This window comes from Rosa rugosa, chromosome 3, assembly GCF_958449725.1.
Source record: "Rosa rugosa chromosome 3, drRosRugo1.1, whole genome shotgun sequence".
In the NCBI taxonomy this organism is placed as follows: domain Eukaryota; kingdom Viridiplantae; phylum Streptophyta; class Magnoliopsida; order Rosales; family Rosaceae; genus Rosa; species Rosa rugosa.
This window is the reverse complement of record NC_084822.1, coordinates 47153192-47171889: the sequence shown is the minus strand read 5'-3', so window position 1 is coordinate 47171889 and position 18698 is coordinate 47153192. Positions and strand designations below refer to the sequence as shown.

At 37.1% G+C, this 18698-nt stretch overlaps 3 protein-coding genes across 3 annotated transcripts; 2 read left to right on the top strand and 1 right to left on the bottom strand.

The window, feature by feature from the left end:
* The first annotated feature begins 1390 nt into the window (after positions 1-1390).
* LOC133738237 (probable pectinesterase/pectinesterase inhibitor 20) lies at positions 1391-3419 on the top strand. Its single transcript, XM_062165703.1, has 2 exons — positions 1391-2333; positions 2725-3419. The coding sequence occupies exons 1-2, from the start codon at positions 1391-1393 to the stop codon at positions 3417-3419; spliced, it is 1638 nt and encodes a 545-aa protein (XP_062021687.1).
* Positions 3420-7900: 4481 nt separating this feature from the next.
* Positions 7901-10047, top strand: LOC133740789 (probable pectinesterase/pectinesterase inhibitor 7). Its single transcript, XM_062168730.1, has 2 exons — positions 7901-8957; positions 9149-10047. The coding sequence occupies exons 1-2, from the start codon at positions 7970-7972 to the stop codon at positions 9841-9843; spliced, it is 1683 nt and encodes a 560-aa protein (XP_062024714.1). The 5' UTR covers positions 7901-7969; the 3' UTR covers positions 9844-10047.
* A 1589-nt stretch (positions 10048-11636) lies between these two features.
* Positions 11637-12521, bottom strand: LOC133739702 (putative invertase inhibitor). Its single transcript, XM_062167491.1, has one exon. The coding sequence runs from the start codon at positions 12402-12404 to the stop codon at positions 11793-11795; it is 612 nt and encodes a 203-aa protein (XP_062023475.1). The 5' UTR covers positions 12405-12521; the 3' UTR covers positions 11637-11792.
* Positions 12522-18698: the final 6177 nt, after the last annotated feature.

Below are 18698 nucleotides of genomic sequence, written 5' to 3'. Positions count from 1 at the left end.
AAAAGAAGAGGAAGAGGAATTGAACAGTACGTACGTACGTAATTTGAAACTTAAAGTAGCGCATGAATATATAGCTATATAGCATAATTTGTCGAGGCAAATAAAGAAGCTAGCTAGTAATAATGAGATTAATTATTGGGAAATAAAAGGCCATACTGTTGTATTTGGCCGTCTAAAGTAGCTTGGGAGGGGTCCAAGTCTATTTTGGGGCACTTCGATCACTGGTTTGTCCTTTGCATTATACAATACATATTTAACAAACTATTGAATTCCAACAACTTAATTTATTACAAGTTTACAACTATAATGGAACAATAATAGTGAACTCCATTAGTTGTTCCTCAATTAAGCAACTCTACAATCTGTTCAAAATGTTCTTAAGCTAAGCTAAGCTTAGAAATATGTGGTGCATGAATATCTGTTTCTCATTTTAGGGGATCTGGTTTACTTAGTTGCCTTCTTCATGCCTCTAACTTAGGACTTAGGAATGAAAATTTGATGAGACGATGAAATTTTAGCAGTTTGGTAGTAGTTATGAAATAGCACATTTTATTTATTTTTGGTCCATATGCATGTTTTGAGCTAACACCAATCGAAAGATGGAATATTTTCAACTTAGAATCAAACTAGGTTTCATATTAAAATGTACAGTGAAAAATTATAAAACGTAAACATTAATGTTAGTTATTTAGATCGAAGTTGCAAATTTAAATAAAAGTAGTGATTCTTGTAAAGCAACCCAAACAGACGACCGACAACGTAATTGCCTCTAGCTTGTTAATTTGATAATACTTTTGTAAAGGACATTTTATTTTTCAAGTCCTTTTGGTTGAAAAGAAAGATCATGATCGAGGACCGAAAGATAGACATGCATACAGAAAATGGGTGACAGACGTTACTTGATGGCACTTTGAGCTCAGCTATACGTCACAGCAATCGACAAACCTCATGCAAAATGGTAACCGTTACCGTTACTGCTGAAGTTTGCAGGTTATGAAAACCTCGGCATAGTAAGCTAGGTGCTTTATAATTTAATTTCCTTCAAGCTAGGTGCATAGTAACCCATGCATCAAAATGTTGAAAATAAAAATGACTTTCATAGAGAGAGATTGCCTAAATAGAAAGAAAAAGTAGAAGGGCTCCTTAATTTCAAGGTTTTTGACTGCATTAGCTATCTGGCTTTAGGGTTGAGTATTGACGTCCAGAAACTACGTACTGATCAGCATGAAACTAATCTTGTTGAACTGAGCTTACTTAAACAACTAATCCAAACTCCAAAGGCCTAGCTAATTAATCCCATCACGCTTTTCTCTCTCTCTCTCTCTCTCTCTCTCTCTATATATATATATATATATATATCTCTTGTAAACTCTACAATAGCAAAGCCAATATGGGTTCACAACCATTCTCTGTGTTCAAACTCTCGACTCTCATTCTTCATCTTATTCCCATCCTTTTTGCCTCTCGATCTTTAGCTGCAGAGGTAGGTTGTGAAACTGATCCAGTATCCAAAGAAATCATTTGCGAATTCACCCCTAACCCTTCATATTGCAAGTCCATGCTACCCAACCAAACAAACAATGTGTATGACTACGGCCGTTACGCGGTCCGGAAATCATTATCACAATCCCATAAATTACTTAACTTGGTGAACAAGTATCTCCAACGCAACTCGACTCTCTCCAAAACCGCAATCCTCGCCCTTGAAGATTGCAAGCTTCTTGCAGAACTCAACGTAGATTTTCTTGCAAGCTCCCTACAAACCCTCAACGACACTAACCGAACACTTCCCAGCTCGAAAGCCGAGGACGTCCATACCTGGCTCAGTGCCGTCCTAACAAACCAGCAAACATGCTTGGATGGCGTACAAGCAACTTCTTCTTCATCATCTTGGAGGAGTATGAAAAATGGACTTTTGCTCTCCAACAACACGAACCTTTATAGTGTTTCTCTAGCTCTGTTCACGAAGGGATGGGTGCCTGAAAATGAGGAAGACGAGGAGAAGGAGGAGGAGGGGGAGGTGATCACATGGAGGAAACGGCTGCTTCAGAATTTTGGTGACGTGCTGGTGAGGGAGACTGTCACTGTGAGTCAGGACGGAAGTGGGAACTTCACCACCATAACCGACGCTGTTGCCGCAGCTCCGGTTAACACTAAAGGTTTAAATGGTTACTTCTTGATTTATATCAAGGCAGGAGTTTATGAAGAGTATGTGAACATTGCAAATACGAAAAACTATCTGATGATGATTGGTGAGGGCATCAACCAGACTGTCATAACAGGCAATCGGAGTGTTGTAGATGGCTGGACAACTTTCAATTCAGCAACATTTGGTAACTGATACTAATCCCTAGCCAATCGGTTAAAGACTTAAAGTTCAGATTTGAAATTTCCGAGCAATAAAGTTGAAGGCCGGATTTTCTTTTGTTTTATTTTTTAGTTTTGGTTGCTTAAGTTCTAATTTGTCTTTGTTTTTGGTATCTTAAATGAATACTTGATAAGTTTAATTTAGACCAATATATAGTTTCTAAATCTGCAATGTAATATATAGAGAGAGAAAACCACACTCCTATTATCCTATAATTTTGGTCTGCATCGATTTTTGGATTTATACATGGACTGAATAAGGCATCCCCGTAAACGTTCATTTACCAAAGTGAAAAAATCACAAAAACCCTAAAATTAATGCTAAATATGATTAACTTGTGTTCATTAATATTGCAGTGGTAATTGCACCATGGTTTGTAGCAGTGAACATAACCTTCCGCAACACCGCCGGAGCAATCAAACACCAAGCCGTCGCCGTCCGAAACGGTGGAGATTTGTCCGCATTCTATAATTGCAGCTTCGAAGGGTATCAAGACACCTTATACACACATTCCCAAAGACAATTCTACAGAGACTGCAACGTCTACGGAACAGTTGACTTCATATTTGGAAACGCAGCAGCTGTTTTCCAAAAATGTAACATATACCCCCGGCTTCCGATGCGTGGGCAGTTCAACGCCATTACGGCTCAGGGTCGAGCAGACCCGAATCAAAACACCGGCATTATGATCCACAACTGTACCATCAGAGCTTCCGATGACTTGGCTTCGGACAAGGGAACTACCAGGACTTATCTAGGGAGGCCATGGAAGGAGTATTCAAGGACGGTGTACATGAAATCCTTCATGGATGGTTGCATAGATAGGGAAGGTTGGAGTAAATGGACTGGAGATTTTGCTTTAAGCACATTGTATTACGCCGAGTATAAATGTCAGGGCCCTGGATCGAACACTAGTAGAAGAGTTACATGGCCAGGTTACCATATATTGAAAAAAGCTAAGCAAGCTAAAAAGTTTACAGTGTCCAAGTTCTTGCTTGGGAAGAAGTGGCTGCCTCAAACTGGAGTGCCATTTTCCGGTGGGTTGATTTAGCATAAGTAGGGACTTCAAAAAGAAAATAGTAATAATCTTGATTGGATATGTCTTTATGATGTTTGCATGAATTTCTAGCTTATAATTTCTTGTAGGGTTTATTAATCAGATCGAATAAACAAATTAATTAATTATCAATACCAAGTTATAATTTGGGGTCTAATTAAATGTACCCATCAAGTTGATCCTCGCCGACGGCAACTCCTCTCTCTCTCCACGGCAACTCCTCTGTCTCTCCCTCCCTCTCTCTTATGCTTACAGTTTCAATTATGGTGCTAGACTGCTAGGTGAAGCTGTGAAGGTCTTTTTTCTTGGTTTTTTGTTTTTGTTTTTCTCTATTACAATGGGGATAGAATTCAAAATAATAAAATATATTTTTAGGGTTGGGTGTAGTAAGATAATTAATTAATTTGTTTTATTCTGATTAATAAAATTGTTTGGTTTAGTACTTTAGTTGACATCGAGTTCTTTCCTACGTTAATTGTTGACCATAATTGTACATAGATGTGTGATTACGAGTCGCATGTAATTCTTGGTTTTCATGACTTCAACATGGCGAATTGGGAACCAAGCAGCGTGAACACAAGAACTACACACGTACTAGTTACGTGTGCCAAACGTCACGCGAAGTTGTTATTAGTGCAACCTCTCACACTTCCATCGATAAGCTTTTAGCTTAATTAATTTTCAGCATAATGTATCAAGGTTTATTAAAATTGAGGAATGTTAACTTCGTATCAAATCCGTACACCCAAACACATGCATGTCGTAGTAGTCGAACACTTGTATTATCCCCGTCCGACTTGTATTTAGGAATAAAATTTTGAAAATTAAAAAATCCTCATATATAAAGATAGAGTGATGCTACATAGCCCAAATATATTTACCAAAATTTGATCCCAAATGATGTGGCTAGTGATGTGTCAGTTGCCATATAATGACATTAACTTGATAATGAGTGATGCTACATATCCCAAATATATTTACCAAAATTTGATCCCAAATGATGTGGCAAGTGATCGATGTGTCAGTTGCCACATAATGACCTTAACTTGATAATTTCTAACTTGCTTTATTATTTTCACTTTGTGCCTATTATTTTCATCTATTTTCAGGGAAAAAACTGAAGATCATAAACGCAGCAAGTTTCTTTCATATGCAGGCCATTGTTTTCTCTCTTTTCAAACCCTAGAATCGAAGACCATTCTGTTGTAGCAATTAATATTGAAAAAGACATTCTAATTGGTTCCATGGATCTTATCTTCCCAATATGCTCATTCTCTAATTGAAGAAATAAAAAATTCTAAACATCTTTAGGTAGAAAATTGATGGGCAGGAGATGCAAAACTACCTCTTCAAAGATCAAGCATCTAGTAAAAGAACTTGCTCATCTCTAGTTGATCTGGGTTCCATTGTTGTGTAGCATATATAAATGTTATTAAATTGAGAAAAGATGAACGTGCTCTTAGGTTGGATTCATGAATCAATGTTCGGGTAGCTAGAACCCTAAATCTGAACATTAAAGATAAAAATACCGGAGTTTTTTTTTTCTTTTTCTTTTTCAAATGAAAAGAAATTAATAAAAAATAAAATGAACATGTCAGAAACTATTGTGATGAAAATGATTACGTGGCAACTGCCATGTCATTTGGGACTCAATTTTGGTAAAAATATTTGGGATCCCAAGCATTTTTCATAAAGATAAGAGATAGTTATGATGATCTGAACCAAAATTCTATTATCTTAAATTTAAACAAAAAACTGAGTTTCTCTTTATGGGTAAAAATTTGAAATTACTTATGTATGTATGCACACGTAGAAGTTTGAGTATTGGTAATAGTTGTGGTGTTATTGATCTTCCAACCAAAAAAAAATTACAAACTAATCACTTATCTCAGTTGAAAAGATATATAACCGAGATAATTAATTAGAGAGGATATTTAATTAATTAAAGCCGGTGGCTCTATACATATGAGTGGATATGCATCAATACGTTGGGCAATTGAACGTACAGATCAAGTTGCAACTAAACCAAGATACGTAACTATACATAGATGTTTATTTGTGTACGTACATTCAGCATGCATTAAGCATTTTCTGGTATGACTAAAAATCTACCAACTTGATTCAACAAGAAGTAATGAAAGACGGTACGTAGTTTATGTGTAGGAGTTTGTCAATAAAACCAGCTCGCTGCCTTACATAGCCAACCTGTCGTCGACTATGACTATGATTAATGAAAACCAAAATTAAAACCCTGAAGTCTAGAACATACACATTTAAATTCAAACTTCGAGACCAAATTGACTTAGAGATGCATATTAATCAATTTGATCGATTGTCTTCTAACGACTAGATATCTCTATATTGCAATTATTCCAGATTTGTATAGGGTATATAAAATACATTCTCGTCTCTTTTTCTTTGAAATCAGAATATATCCTTGTCTTAATTGGCTAGTCTCTGGAATATTGTTAGGTACAAGATCAGTAGTACTAATTAAATAGTTTTATCTGATCAAGCAGACTTCAAAATATAAAAAGTCAGTAAATAGATTGTAGTTTGAGGAAGCTTCATTCCATTTGCAGGGCTAGCTCGGAGCTGATTAGCTAGCTTTTCTGTTTCCGGATTAAACGCGAGGTTTTAACTGGGGTTGGAAGTTCTGAAATCGACGAGTAGTGATTGACTTGGTCATTACTGGTCAAATAAACCCAACTTGTAGATGGAGTAGGGTAACAAATGAAGCTAGATCTAGACTTGTGCAGATTGAGACAGAAAGGCATGGTCATTGACCGGTCCCTGCGTCCACCGTCGTCTTCGTTATTGAGCTAGCTAAGCTTCACTTGGTTTACATGTTCAGTGTCAGAAAGCTAGGTAGAATGACAAATCCACGCGGTTTAAGAATTTGTGTTTTTAGTCAAACTCAGAAGTACGTTGTAAGTTTGTGTATCGATCTATCCTTTCCATCATTAGCGTAGTCAATTGTTTGTTAATCTTCTAATAATTAGGCTCTTCCTATTTGGAAAAGGTTGGTCTATGGGTTTTAGCTCCTAATGCTCGGTTTTACCGAGTAATCTAGCATGTTGTATTCCCCAACTCAGCCATTGTGTACCTATTTTGCATTCTTGTTTTTCCTTCGTATTTACATAAGATTTTAAATTTTTTAATATTTTTGTAATTAACGTTATATCAACGATCTATGTATTGATATATTGTTTTAATCAAATATTGTCGCAAATGACAAAATTTAAATTTCGAGTCAGAGATATTTGCTTATATATAATTTCATGTTAATTAGAATCATGAGCAACTCCAACAGATTCCCTATATTTTGATTTTTCTCTATTTTAGGGAAAAATAAGTCTCTTTTGCTCCAACAGATTCCCTATAACTATCCATATTTTAGGGAAAGTGAGGAAAGAGAAAACCAAATTTCCTATATTTACAGCAAACTCTAAAATTTTAAGAAAAAATATGAAGATTTTAGAGATTGTTGTAAAGTAGGGAATCTGTTGGAGTTGGAGAAAAAAAGGATACTAAAGCTTTGACTCTTGCTTCCCTATAATACAGAAATTATAGAGAAGTTGTTGGAGTTGCTCTAACTAGCTAGCTAGCTAATTGACATTGTCTTCCATGATTGCTTAGACATAAACATACATAGAATGTGGGGTTTACATTGCTGTAGTGTGTTGAATACATGCAAGTGTGCAACACATGATTCCAATCACACTGTGTTCAAAACTCATAAGAACGTACCGAAGAAACTATATCTAATCAGATTCCACCGTCGTCATGCCAATTGAAAGTGAATGAACTTCTTCTTTTTCATTAGTTCATCTTTTCTCTTCTTTTCTTTTAGACATATTAATTTGCATTGCAATAATGCTCATCATATATACAATGTGAAGACGGCATGAACCCGCATGTTAATATATATCTTTTCTGTGTTAGTTGATAATAAATAATCTTCTTTTCAAAAACTAATTTGAAACAACGTCGTCAACCACTATAAGAATAATATCAAATTAAAAACTGCTCAGAGAAATACGACAAAATCTTGAAGAACGTTCTTTACAATTACCTTGCCGATCGATTATACAAATTAGAGCCTGGAGATCGAGATATCCCACCTGTAATTGCTTATCTCATTAATCCGGTTGGCTCCTACCCTACAGTTGACAAACACCTCTACTTATCCTACCCGGCCCCAACCCAATCACCGATTCCCAATGAATATAGATATTGTTTTATTGCTCTGAATTCTGAAAATGAAAATAAGAATATCAGACAAGCAGAATTGCCTAACATCTAAGTCCAAGATCGACGCGTATTGTACAGTCTCCCAATTGAAGTTGACCTCTCAAAGTCACATACACAGACAAAAACCCACTAGAATTTAAATCAAATTCTTTACCACCACTACCCAATTTTTAAATCTCAAATCCTCTCCCTCCCAACCCCTATATAATACACCCCAACCCTCATGTAGCTAATCCACTACTACACAATATTACATCACAGTTCATATAGGTCTAGCTAATCCAAACCTCATGGCTTCTTCTAAATCCCTAGTTACAGCTTCACTTCTCATTCTTCTTTCTCTCTTTGCCTCCCTATCTTTTGCTGCCGACACCACAGCTCCAACTACTCCTGTATCTTCAGGGACACTATGCAAGGATACCCCGGACCCTTCTTACTGTAAATCAGTCCTTCCCAACCAAACATCCTCTACCGTTTATGATTTTGGACGATTTTCCGTCCGAAAATCCCTGTCCCAAGCCCAGAAGTTTCTAACCTTAATCGACAAGTACCTCAAACAAAGGTCCTCTTTGTCCGTCCCCGCCGTCCGAGCCCTCGAGGACTGCGGGCTCCTCGCGGGGCTCAACATGGACTTCTTGCTCAACTCATTCCAAACCGTCAACAAAACCAGCAGCCTTCTTTCTACTCTCAAAGCCGACGATGTTCAGACCTTTTTGAGTGCTATTCTAACAAACCAACAGACGTGCTTGGACGGCATACAATCGGTAGCTTCCTCTTGGGGACTGAAAAACGGGCTCTCTGTCCCTCTCCGCAACGACACCAAGCTCTACAGTGTCTCCCTAGCTCTCTTCACCAAGGGTTGGGTCCCCAAGAAGAAGAAAGGGAGTGGCGGTAGGACCGGGAGGAAGAGCGGGTTCAAAAACGGACGGATGCCGATGAAAATGTCGAGCAAATCGCGCGCGGTTTATGAGGCAGCGAGCCGGAGGAAGTTGGAGGACGATGATGGCGTGTTGGTGAGTGACGTGGTGACGGTGAGTCAGGATGGTAGTGGCGACTATACTACTATTACTGACGCCATTGCCGCTGCACCGAATAACTCTGCCGCGGCTAATGGCTACTTCATGATCTATGTGACGGCCGGTGTTTATGAAGAGTATGTGTCTATTGCAAAGAACAAGAGGTATTTGATGATGGTTGGAGATGGGATCAACCAGACGATTCTCACCGGTAATCGGAGTGTTGTTGATGGATGGACAACTTTCAACTCTGCAACATTTGGTAAGTCCTTGAAATTGAGTCACAAAATTTAATTATCAAATGTTTTTGAAGTTGTATAGTAACATTATTTTGGTGAACAAATTTTTTTTTTAAATCTAATATTGTTTGTTCTAAAGTGCACATGTAATTAAATAAAATATAGAACTGGTTATGCTTAACGTCTAGCAATCTCTTCTGTGTGTCTATTGCAGCTGTTGTTGCACCCGGATTTGTAGCCGTAAACATGACATTCCGCAACACCGCTGGAGCCATCAAGCACCAAGCGGTCGCAGTCCGAAATGGCGCAGATCTATCCACATTCTATAGTTGCAGCTTCGAGGCGTACCAAGACACCTTATACACACATTCCCTAAGGCAATTCTACCGAGAATGTGACATCTACGGAACAGTGGATTTCATCTTTGGAAATGCAGCAGTTGTTTTCCAAAACTGCAACATATACCCTCGGCTTCCAATGAGCGGCCAGTTCAATGCCATCACTGCTCAGGGACGAACCGACCCAAATCAAAACACTGGCACTTCGATCCACAATTGCACTATCCGAGCCGCCGATGACTTGGCTTCGAACAATGGAACTACCAAGACTTATCTTGGTAGGCCATGGAAGGAGTATTCTAGAACAGTTTACATGCAGACTTTCATTGATAGTGTGGTTGATTCAGCTGGGTGGAGAGCTTGGGATGGAGACTTTGCTCTTAGCACATTGTATTATGCAGAGTACAATAACACAGGGCCAGGATCAAACACTACAAACAGAGTTACATGGGCAGGATACCATGTGATTACCAACTCTAGTGATGCTTCTAACTTTACTGTGTCCAATTTCTTGCTGGGAGATAATTGGTTGCCTCAAACAGGAGTGCCTTACACTGGTGGCTTACTTTGAGAAATTAAGTTGAACTTAGCTAGCTAATTTGTTCCTTCATTTTTTATGTTTTATTTTGCCATTGTTTTAAGTGAAGTAATAAGTATGTAATACCCAATTAAGCTTAGTTGCTGGTTTTGAATATTGTTATTGAATCCCAGAAATGTCAATACTGTGAAACTATAGATTCTAAATTAATTAAGAACAGTGAAGCAGTTTCCATTATTACTCTTTTTTTGTTGACTGATGACCAGGCCTAATTTATTAAAGACTTATGAGTTAATTCGAGTTTTAGGATATCTGTCTTCTGTGTCTCTTTCTGAGAAAGATATATAAAGAAAAATTGACCAAGACTTCTAGTACGTAGAAGCTGCTAGCTATATAGCATCTGGATTGCAATACAGATAGAATATCGATATAAATATGATCGAGGCCCCATTTGTATCATGTTCTGTTTCCAAAGCTTCAGCAGTTGAAGTTTGAACACTGTCAATATTCAACAGCTTCTAAAAATAGAACCGTACTTCTATATAAATTTACTATGCAAAACTTACAAGTCGTCTTAAAATTGAATTTAGTCTTCTTAACCTAACAATATTTGGTCTAGATCGCAATATGTGCCTAAACTTTGGTCTAAAAGCGTTGGAGATCATTTTAGTAGACATGTGTTATCCCCAATATATGTAATTCAGAGTTTCAGACCTGAATTAATTATGGCTGGGTGTGAACATACATTAGTGCTTCTTTTCCACATAATGCAGTATGTATTTAAGATTGCTCTTACTTCGTTTCTATACGTCTTCGGACAGCACAATTGTCTAATTAAGGTTAGGGGCAACTGCATTACTTATTAATAACGAAACTAATTTTATACCTATAGAACTATAGATATCCTGTTCTTTCAGACCTAAATTAAATAAAAAACAAAACATAAAAAGTTAAAAACTCTGTTCAATGTCTTGGCCAGGACGCATCAGATGAACATGAACATATGCAATAGTAGTAATCATCATTGTGCCCCGCATTTTCCCACGTGCATGAAGTTAATCATAGTTGATTAAGGCATTCCTGCATCTTAGTCTTATTTAAGCAAAATAGAGAACATGTAATTACCATAATCTCTCTAATTATAAACTTGATCGAATCAGCTAGATGATGCAACTTTGCTGACATCAATTGCCTTCTAATCGAGTTCAGCATGGTATTATATATATATATATATATATATATATATATATATATATATATATATATATATATATATTGAAATGAATGTGAACTTTTATTCACATGAGATACAAATACATAGAAGCGGAAGAGTCAACAATGACAATCCAAAATTTAATATAAAAGTTAGGAAACAAAAACCCACTAACTATTAATTAGTTGCGTTGCATCTAAGAGCAATTAAATTCATCTGTTGGGTCACCAGGTCACATATTATTCACTGTTTTTTAGTGTTTATTTCCACTCTCTGGGTCACGGGCACAGTTTCCAATAAGATCTGGGTCACCAGGTCAGCTTGCAGGTCACCAGGGTGACCCAGAAAGTAACCCAGGGTGACACATGGCGACTCAGGGCACGAAATATACTGTGCTCGTGACCCAAAGAATAAAAATACACATAAAAATAGTGAATAGTAGGTGACCTAGTGACCCACAGGTGAACTTGCTCTAACTTTCATGAAAATACATACTTATAACTAAAAATTTGATCGAAGAAAACAAAGTTTTTCACTTCTTCTCAAACCTAATCTAAATGTGGCATCATTAAAACTTTGCCCGGATACATTTCGTATATAAATGGACAAATAATTCTCGTTGAAAATTGCTAATTTGTCATTTGAACTCTGAACATCATGTGTACGTATATATAAATTGATATTACAGCTAAGTACTAAAGCTATATGCAATGAGTACACGAATTTATGAATACTTCATAACATTGATTGATAATGATTAAGGATCTCATCAACCCTTTTGAGTCACGGCCTTGATCATGGCCAAGACATTTTCGCACATCTGCATAAACAATTTGTTCTTCTGTTCAACCACAGTGTGCTGACCCTTCATGGCGTTTTGACAATAAGCCGCATCGCCAATGGCAACCTTCACCCACATCTCGACGTCATTGAATTCCTTGGCCGACACCGCGGCCACCGAGTCGTCAAGCTGCTCGTTGGCGTCGGTGTAATGTTCTATACAGTCCGAAACCCCCTGCTGAACCTCCGGGGATAGAGAGGTGGCATTGTTGATCATCAACGTTCTCAGGTGGGATTCCACGTCAGCGGCATTCGCGGCGGCCAGCCTGATCGCAATCAAGGCCAGGCCGACGAGGTCCGCTCCTTGGCTGTTTGGGTCTTTCTTGAGGTTGGTGATGCACAGATCCTTGTTAGTCGCGTATTTGCATGCTTCTTCTATTTGATTACCACTGACAGGCCCGGAGGTTCCTCCCGGTTGGCCTCCGACGGGTTTGCCAGGTTGGCCTCCGACGGGTTTGCCGGGTTGACTATTTGCGACGAGGGCAACTTGTTGGAGCACGCACAGGGTTGAGAGGAAGAAGAATGATGTAGTTGGCTTCATTGTTGTCCTTCTTTGTGATTAATGGTGATTTAGTCGATTGAAATTGTGATGACGATGGAGCAGAGTGAATAAATACGAGAGGAATGTAAGGATCGACGAGAATTGATGAGAGGTGGTGAATTTTCAATAAGGGAGAACCTCTCGATATTGCGATTTCTAAGGAACTACTAAACGTGTACGTTTTGTGCGTTCCTTCATGCAAGTAATAATTAGCGTAATAATATGAAGGTGCAAAAACTACTAATCAGGTGTCATAGTCCAAAACAATGTGGTTCATTCTTGTTGTCAAGATCAAATAAAGCTTTTTGCTCAAAATTGGATGAAATATTTTTTAAAAATGATATAGTAGCACCGGACCAAAGATAAAAAAAAAAACGAAAACTTACATTTTGACAGATTTAAACAAATAATTAAAGACGCACAGCCCATGTCCAAAGCAAATGGAGCAGATCTAGTTCCCGACTTTAATGCAAAATTAATCAATTTATAAAAAAATTTAAAGCGATGCCACCAAGGGTCAGATAACCCCAAACATACACAGAGGTCATCGCGCTCGCCCTGTCCTCTCACCTTCGCCGCCGCCCAGAAGCTGCGGGCAGGTCTAGCAATTTTTCTGGCCACCATCATCAGTGCTCACGAAGAAGCTACCTTTGCTGCGGCCTTATCTGCTTTTCGTCGGCGATCCTATCCCGTGGCTCATCACAATACAAAAGGTCATGAGGAATTTGAAATCAGCGAGATTTTTGTACACCAACTCATACATATACCATAGATTTGTGCTTGGAGCAGTGTCGAATACAGCTTCATATGTACATTTATGGGCACTCAAGTGGGTGGCTAAAAACTTAAACCATTTCATAGCATCCAAGCTTAATTAGGCATCTTAACCTTTATGAACGTGTGTATTGCACATCTCAAACAATTGTTGATATTTCCTGTTTTCAATATTACATGATGATCCTCTTACTTGTCCTTTTTTTGCTGTGTTCCGCTTAGCACATTCAGAGTTTGTTAAACTGAATGAGCAAATCAAATTCCATGATCAATCCACAAGAACATAAACACACTGGATATTAATCAATACCACATGAACCAAAATACAAAATTCAGAAGCTAACATTCTTCTGTGTTGGGAGCCATTGCAGCAGCACTAAACTATCTTGACAACGAACACAAGTTGATCTTCTCCTCAGCTCTGGAATCAAGCTCCTTTCTATGGGGCAGGACTTAATCTTTTGTAACAGAGAGAGCAGGGACCAAACCATCTATTTATATTGGTTAATTATCCTAAGAATCCTCCCATAAAAGTGTTTCTTAGAAAACAAGTCACCAATAACAAGAAGCCTAATGCAACACTAATTTGGATTACAATTGCAATCGAACTAATGGATTCCTAACCTATGAGCTGGATATAATTGTCTCAATAGGTTCCTAGGTATTGTACTTGTCATACATCTCCTATTAATGATCAAAGTTCCAATCCAATTTGTAAACTGAATAATAGATGATGATAGGTCCACTTTTGTTCTAACATTCTCCCACTTGGACCATCATTGTCTATACAAATTGAATCAAAACAATTTCCAGAAATAGTTGAAGTGTGCACTGAGATGTAAATGTACCTTAAATCCATTCAATTCGATCTGTCAAAATGAATAACCATTGCAGAATCAAGAAATAGCCATGTTCAAATGAGCATACTTGTTCCAGACCACAAAACAATAGTTTCTGCACTTTACATGAATTCAAACTTAATGTGATGCAATCAAATAACATTATATATCAAACTGCCGTTGTTATTTGACAACAGTCCAACCTAAGCATTTTGAATATCAAAATCACAATGCAAACACAATTTTCTTTACACACAGTGGATCAATGTTTACTTCTTACTGAATATATGCATATATGACAATCCACTTGATAAAATAAACGAACTGATAAAATGTACAGCAACCATAAATTTATCATGTACAGCAACCATAAATTTATCAAAATAAATAAAGCTGTCAAAACATTAACTGAAAATACCTCATTTTATTAAATCAAAGCATGAAGTACAAGCATTTCTGTTACATAACTCAAAACATAAAATCAAGAACTGAGTCTAAATAAAACTAAATTGAAAAACAATTTTCTCAAAATATTTTGCTCCCACTGAACTTAAGCATTTTGAAAACTCGACAGAATTTCCATATTCCTGGAATGCTCCTTAAAAGCTGATACTGACAATGCCTTTGTAAATGGATCAACAAGCTGGTCACTTGTCTTGATTCCAGAAATTTTAACTTCACCATCTTTAACTCTCTTCCTGATACTGTAGAATTTCAAATCTATATGCTTAGAGTTGTTTGACCTTTTGCTATTCTTACTGAAGAACACAACAGCCTCATTATCACAAAACACTTTTAGACTACCAGTAACAAGATCACTCAAGAATTTGGTTTCCAAAATAAAATTTCTAATCCATAAACCTTCACAAACTCCTTCATATATAGCTATCACCTCTGCTTGCATGGTGGAAGTAGCTATCAATGACTGCTTCATTGTTTTCCAAGCTACTACACCGCCTACTAGCATATAAACATAGCCACAGGTTGACTTCATAGATGTAGGATAATTCCCAGCAAAATCTGAATCTGTAAAGCCAACTAATTCAAGCTTTCTCACACGTTTATACACAAGCATATGGTCTTTGGTCCTTTGTAGGTACCTTAGAACTTTCTTACCAGCTGTCCAATGCTCATGTCCAGGATTTGATTGAAACCTGGATAGCATTCCAACTGCAAAAGACAAGTCTGGCCTTGTACAGACTTGTGCATACATTAAACTCCCTACTAGCCTAGCATATGGCACTGACTCTTGGTTAGTTTATCTCCCTTAGACATTGGAACTTCACCATTAGCACAAGTTTCCATTCCAAATCTTTTCAAAATTTTTGAAATATAATTTTGTTGAGACAATCCCAACAGTCCCTGCTTCCTATCTCTCTTAATCTCAATTCCTAGTACATATGATGCTTCTCCTAGGTCTTTCATGTCGAAATTACTTGATAAGAAAGCTTTAGTATCTTTAAGCAATTTTACATTACTGCTAGCAAGAAGAATGTCATCTACATACAGGATAAGAAAGACAAAATTGTTTCCAACTACTTTAAGATAAACACACTCATCAACAAGATTTTCAGAAAATCCAAAAGATGAAACCACTGAGTCAAATTTCTTATACCACTACCTACTAGCTTGTTTGAGTCCATAAATGGATTTCTTAAGTTTACATACCATATTTTCTTTTCCTGCTTCAATAAAACCTTCAGGTTGTACCGTGAAGATTTCTTCCTCCAGCTCCCCATTCAGGAAGGCTATTTTTACATCAATTTGATGTAATTCCATGTCATAATGGGCTACTAAAGCCATTATGATTCTGAATGAATCTTTAGTTGAAACAGGTGAGAATGTTTATGTGAAGTCTATCCCTTCCTTCTGTGTGAAACCCTTAACAACTAGCCTAGCTTTATGTCTTTCTATGTTTCCACTGGCATCTCTTTTGGTTTTAAAAACCCACTTACAGCCAATAGGCTTGTGATTTTCTTTTGGCTTCACAAGCTCCCATACACCATTTTTATACATTGATTCAAGCTCTGCAATCATAGCTTGAGTCCAAGCATCAAAATCTTTACTTCCAATTGCTTGTTTAAAACTAGTGGGATCATTGTCATCAGCCAATGCAGACTCAACTTCATTCAGATACACTTCATAAATATCCTCCTCCCTTCCAAACCTTGGTTTCCTTACTCTCTGTGATCTTCTAGATTCCACAACTTGATTTTGTTGTGGCTCGGGTTGAGGTTCAGGTTCAGGTTCTGGATGAGGTTCAGGTTGTGGTTCATTTTGTAGTTCAGTTTGAGTCACTTGTTCTTGCTCCTGCCCTAAGTCTAATTCATCCATTTCGGAATCATGATCATTAGCCTCTAAATTTTCATCTACAACATTTTGACCTTAAACTTGATTTTGACTTTGAGCCAATCCTGAGTTTAACAAATTATTTTGAATGCTTGGTATTACTGCTACATTATCCACATTTTCTACAATTTCTTCAAAATCTGAAGACAAGTCCTCAAAATTTGTATTGCAGACACTTTCACCTAAAAATTTAACTTGATGAGTTTTAAAAACTCTAGGTGAATGATGAGGTGAATAAAATTTATAGCCTTTAGACTTTTCACAATAGCCAATAAAATGACAAGTTACAGATTTTGGATCAAGCTTTCCTAAATTTGGATTATAAATCCTTGCTTCTGCTTTACATCCCCAAACATGACAATGGTGTAAACTTGGTTGCCTACCACACCATAATTCAAATGGTGTTTTATCTACAGCTTTGCTTGGGGATCTATTGCAAAGGTAATTTGCAGTTCTTAAAGCTTCTCCCCAAAGCATCTTTGGCAATCCAGAAGTACACATCATACTTCTTACCATGTTTAATAGAATTCTATTTTTCCTTTCAGCTACCCCATTTTGTTGGGGATTATATGGTGTTGTATACTGAGCCTTTATGCCTACACTTTGCAGATATAATGCAAAAGGACCCTTTTGTTGTCCTTGCTCAGTATACTTGCCATAAAACTCTCTCTCCCCCCCTATCAGACCTCACAACCTTAATTTTCAAGTCCAGTTGATGTTCAACCTCAGTTTTTAAAATTTTAAAAGCCTCAAGTGATTGTGATTTTTCTGACAATAAGTAAATGTAGCTATACCTGGAAAAATCGTCTATAAAGGTAATGAAATAAATATTTCCACATATTGTCTTATGTCTGAATGGTCCACGTACATATATCTGTACGGATTAATTCCAACATTTTCTTGCTTCTATTGGCATTTTTCTTTCTTAAGTTTGTCATTTTCCCTTTATAACATTCAATAAAATTTTCAAGATCATCAAAGTCTAATTATGGAAGTGTTTTATTTTTCACAAGTACTTTCAATGTATCTTTTGATATGTGGCCAAGTCTCCTATGCCACAAGTATGCAGATTTTTCATTGTGCAGGGTTCTTTTTACACCAGTAATGGTGTTTGTGCTTGATGTGTTATTGTTATTTTCAACAAGTAAAGTTTCTTGTTGACTTAATGAACAATTCAATCTAAAATAATCATTCACAATAACACCAGAACCAAAAATAGAATAATCCTTAAGCAAGAAATCAAGAGAATCCTTGAAAATTTTTATTCCATTAGAACCAATGTGAAAATTACATCCACTCTTAACCAAAAGACTAACTGAAAGCAAATTCCTCTTAATTGAGGGAATATAATAAACAATATCTAAAACCAGAAAATTTCCTAATCCCAAATCTAGTTTTAAAGATCCTACTGCCTTGACTGCAACCCTCATTCCATTCCCAACGCAGATGTTAGCTTCATCACTTCTTGGCTTCCTCTTCCTTATGAATCCCTGCAAAGAATTCGTAATATGTAAGGGACTGCCACTATCTAACCAATAAGAATGAGGTTCAATGTTAACAAAATTAACTTCTAATGAAAAAGTTAATCATTTATTAAATAAATTAATCTTACCCTTTTTCACAAGCCATGCCTTAAAACCTGTACAATCATTCTTCATGTGTCCTACTTTCTTACAAAAGTAGCACTTGAACTTAAATGGCTTGTTGACTTTAGCTACTGCAGTATTTCCTGATGGCTTAGCTATAGTTTTCTTAGGCTTGAGCTTGTTCTGTTTCTTTGGCTTCTCAACTAGGTTGACAGAGGTGGAGGGCTGCTTCTCTTTCTTCATTCTACTCTCCTCATCCATGCAAATAGCTATTAGATCATTCAAGGTCCAGTTCTCCTTCTGTGCATTGTAGCTAGTTCTCAAGGTATTGAAGCTAGGTGGCAGGGAATTTAAGGCATTGTGAACAAGTTGGTCATCCTTAACTCCCATATCGAGATCCCTGAGTCTAGCATTTAACTCAGTGAGCTTCAGAATGTGTTGCCTAACTCCTCCACTACTAGTATATTTTAGCTCATTCATCTCCTTAGAGAGCCTTGCTGCCTCAGCCTTATTGCTCTCTTTGAATTTCTCGGCTATGGCATCCATATAGTCAACTACTAAAGCTGGTTCATCTATGCTATCCCTCACGGTATCAGTCATTGTAGTCCTCATTACATTCTTAGCTCTATAATTTGCTCTATGCCAATCTCGATAATATTTCTTTTCATCAGGTGAGCTATTGGCATCTATTCCATAAGGCTCTACATCAGTAAAACATAAGTCCATGTTTTCATGCATCATGAGAT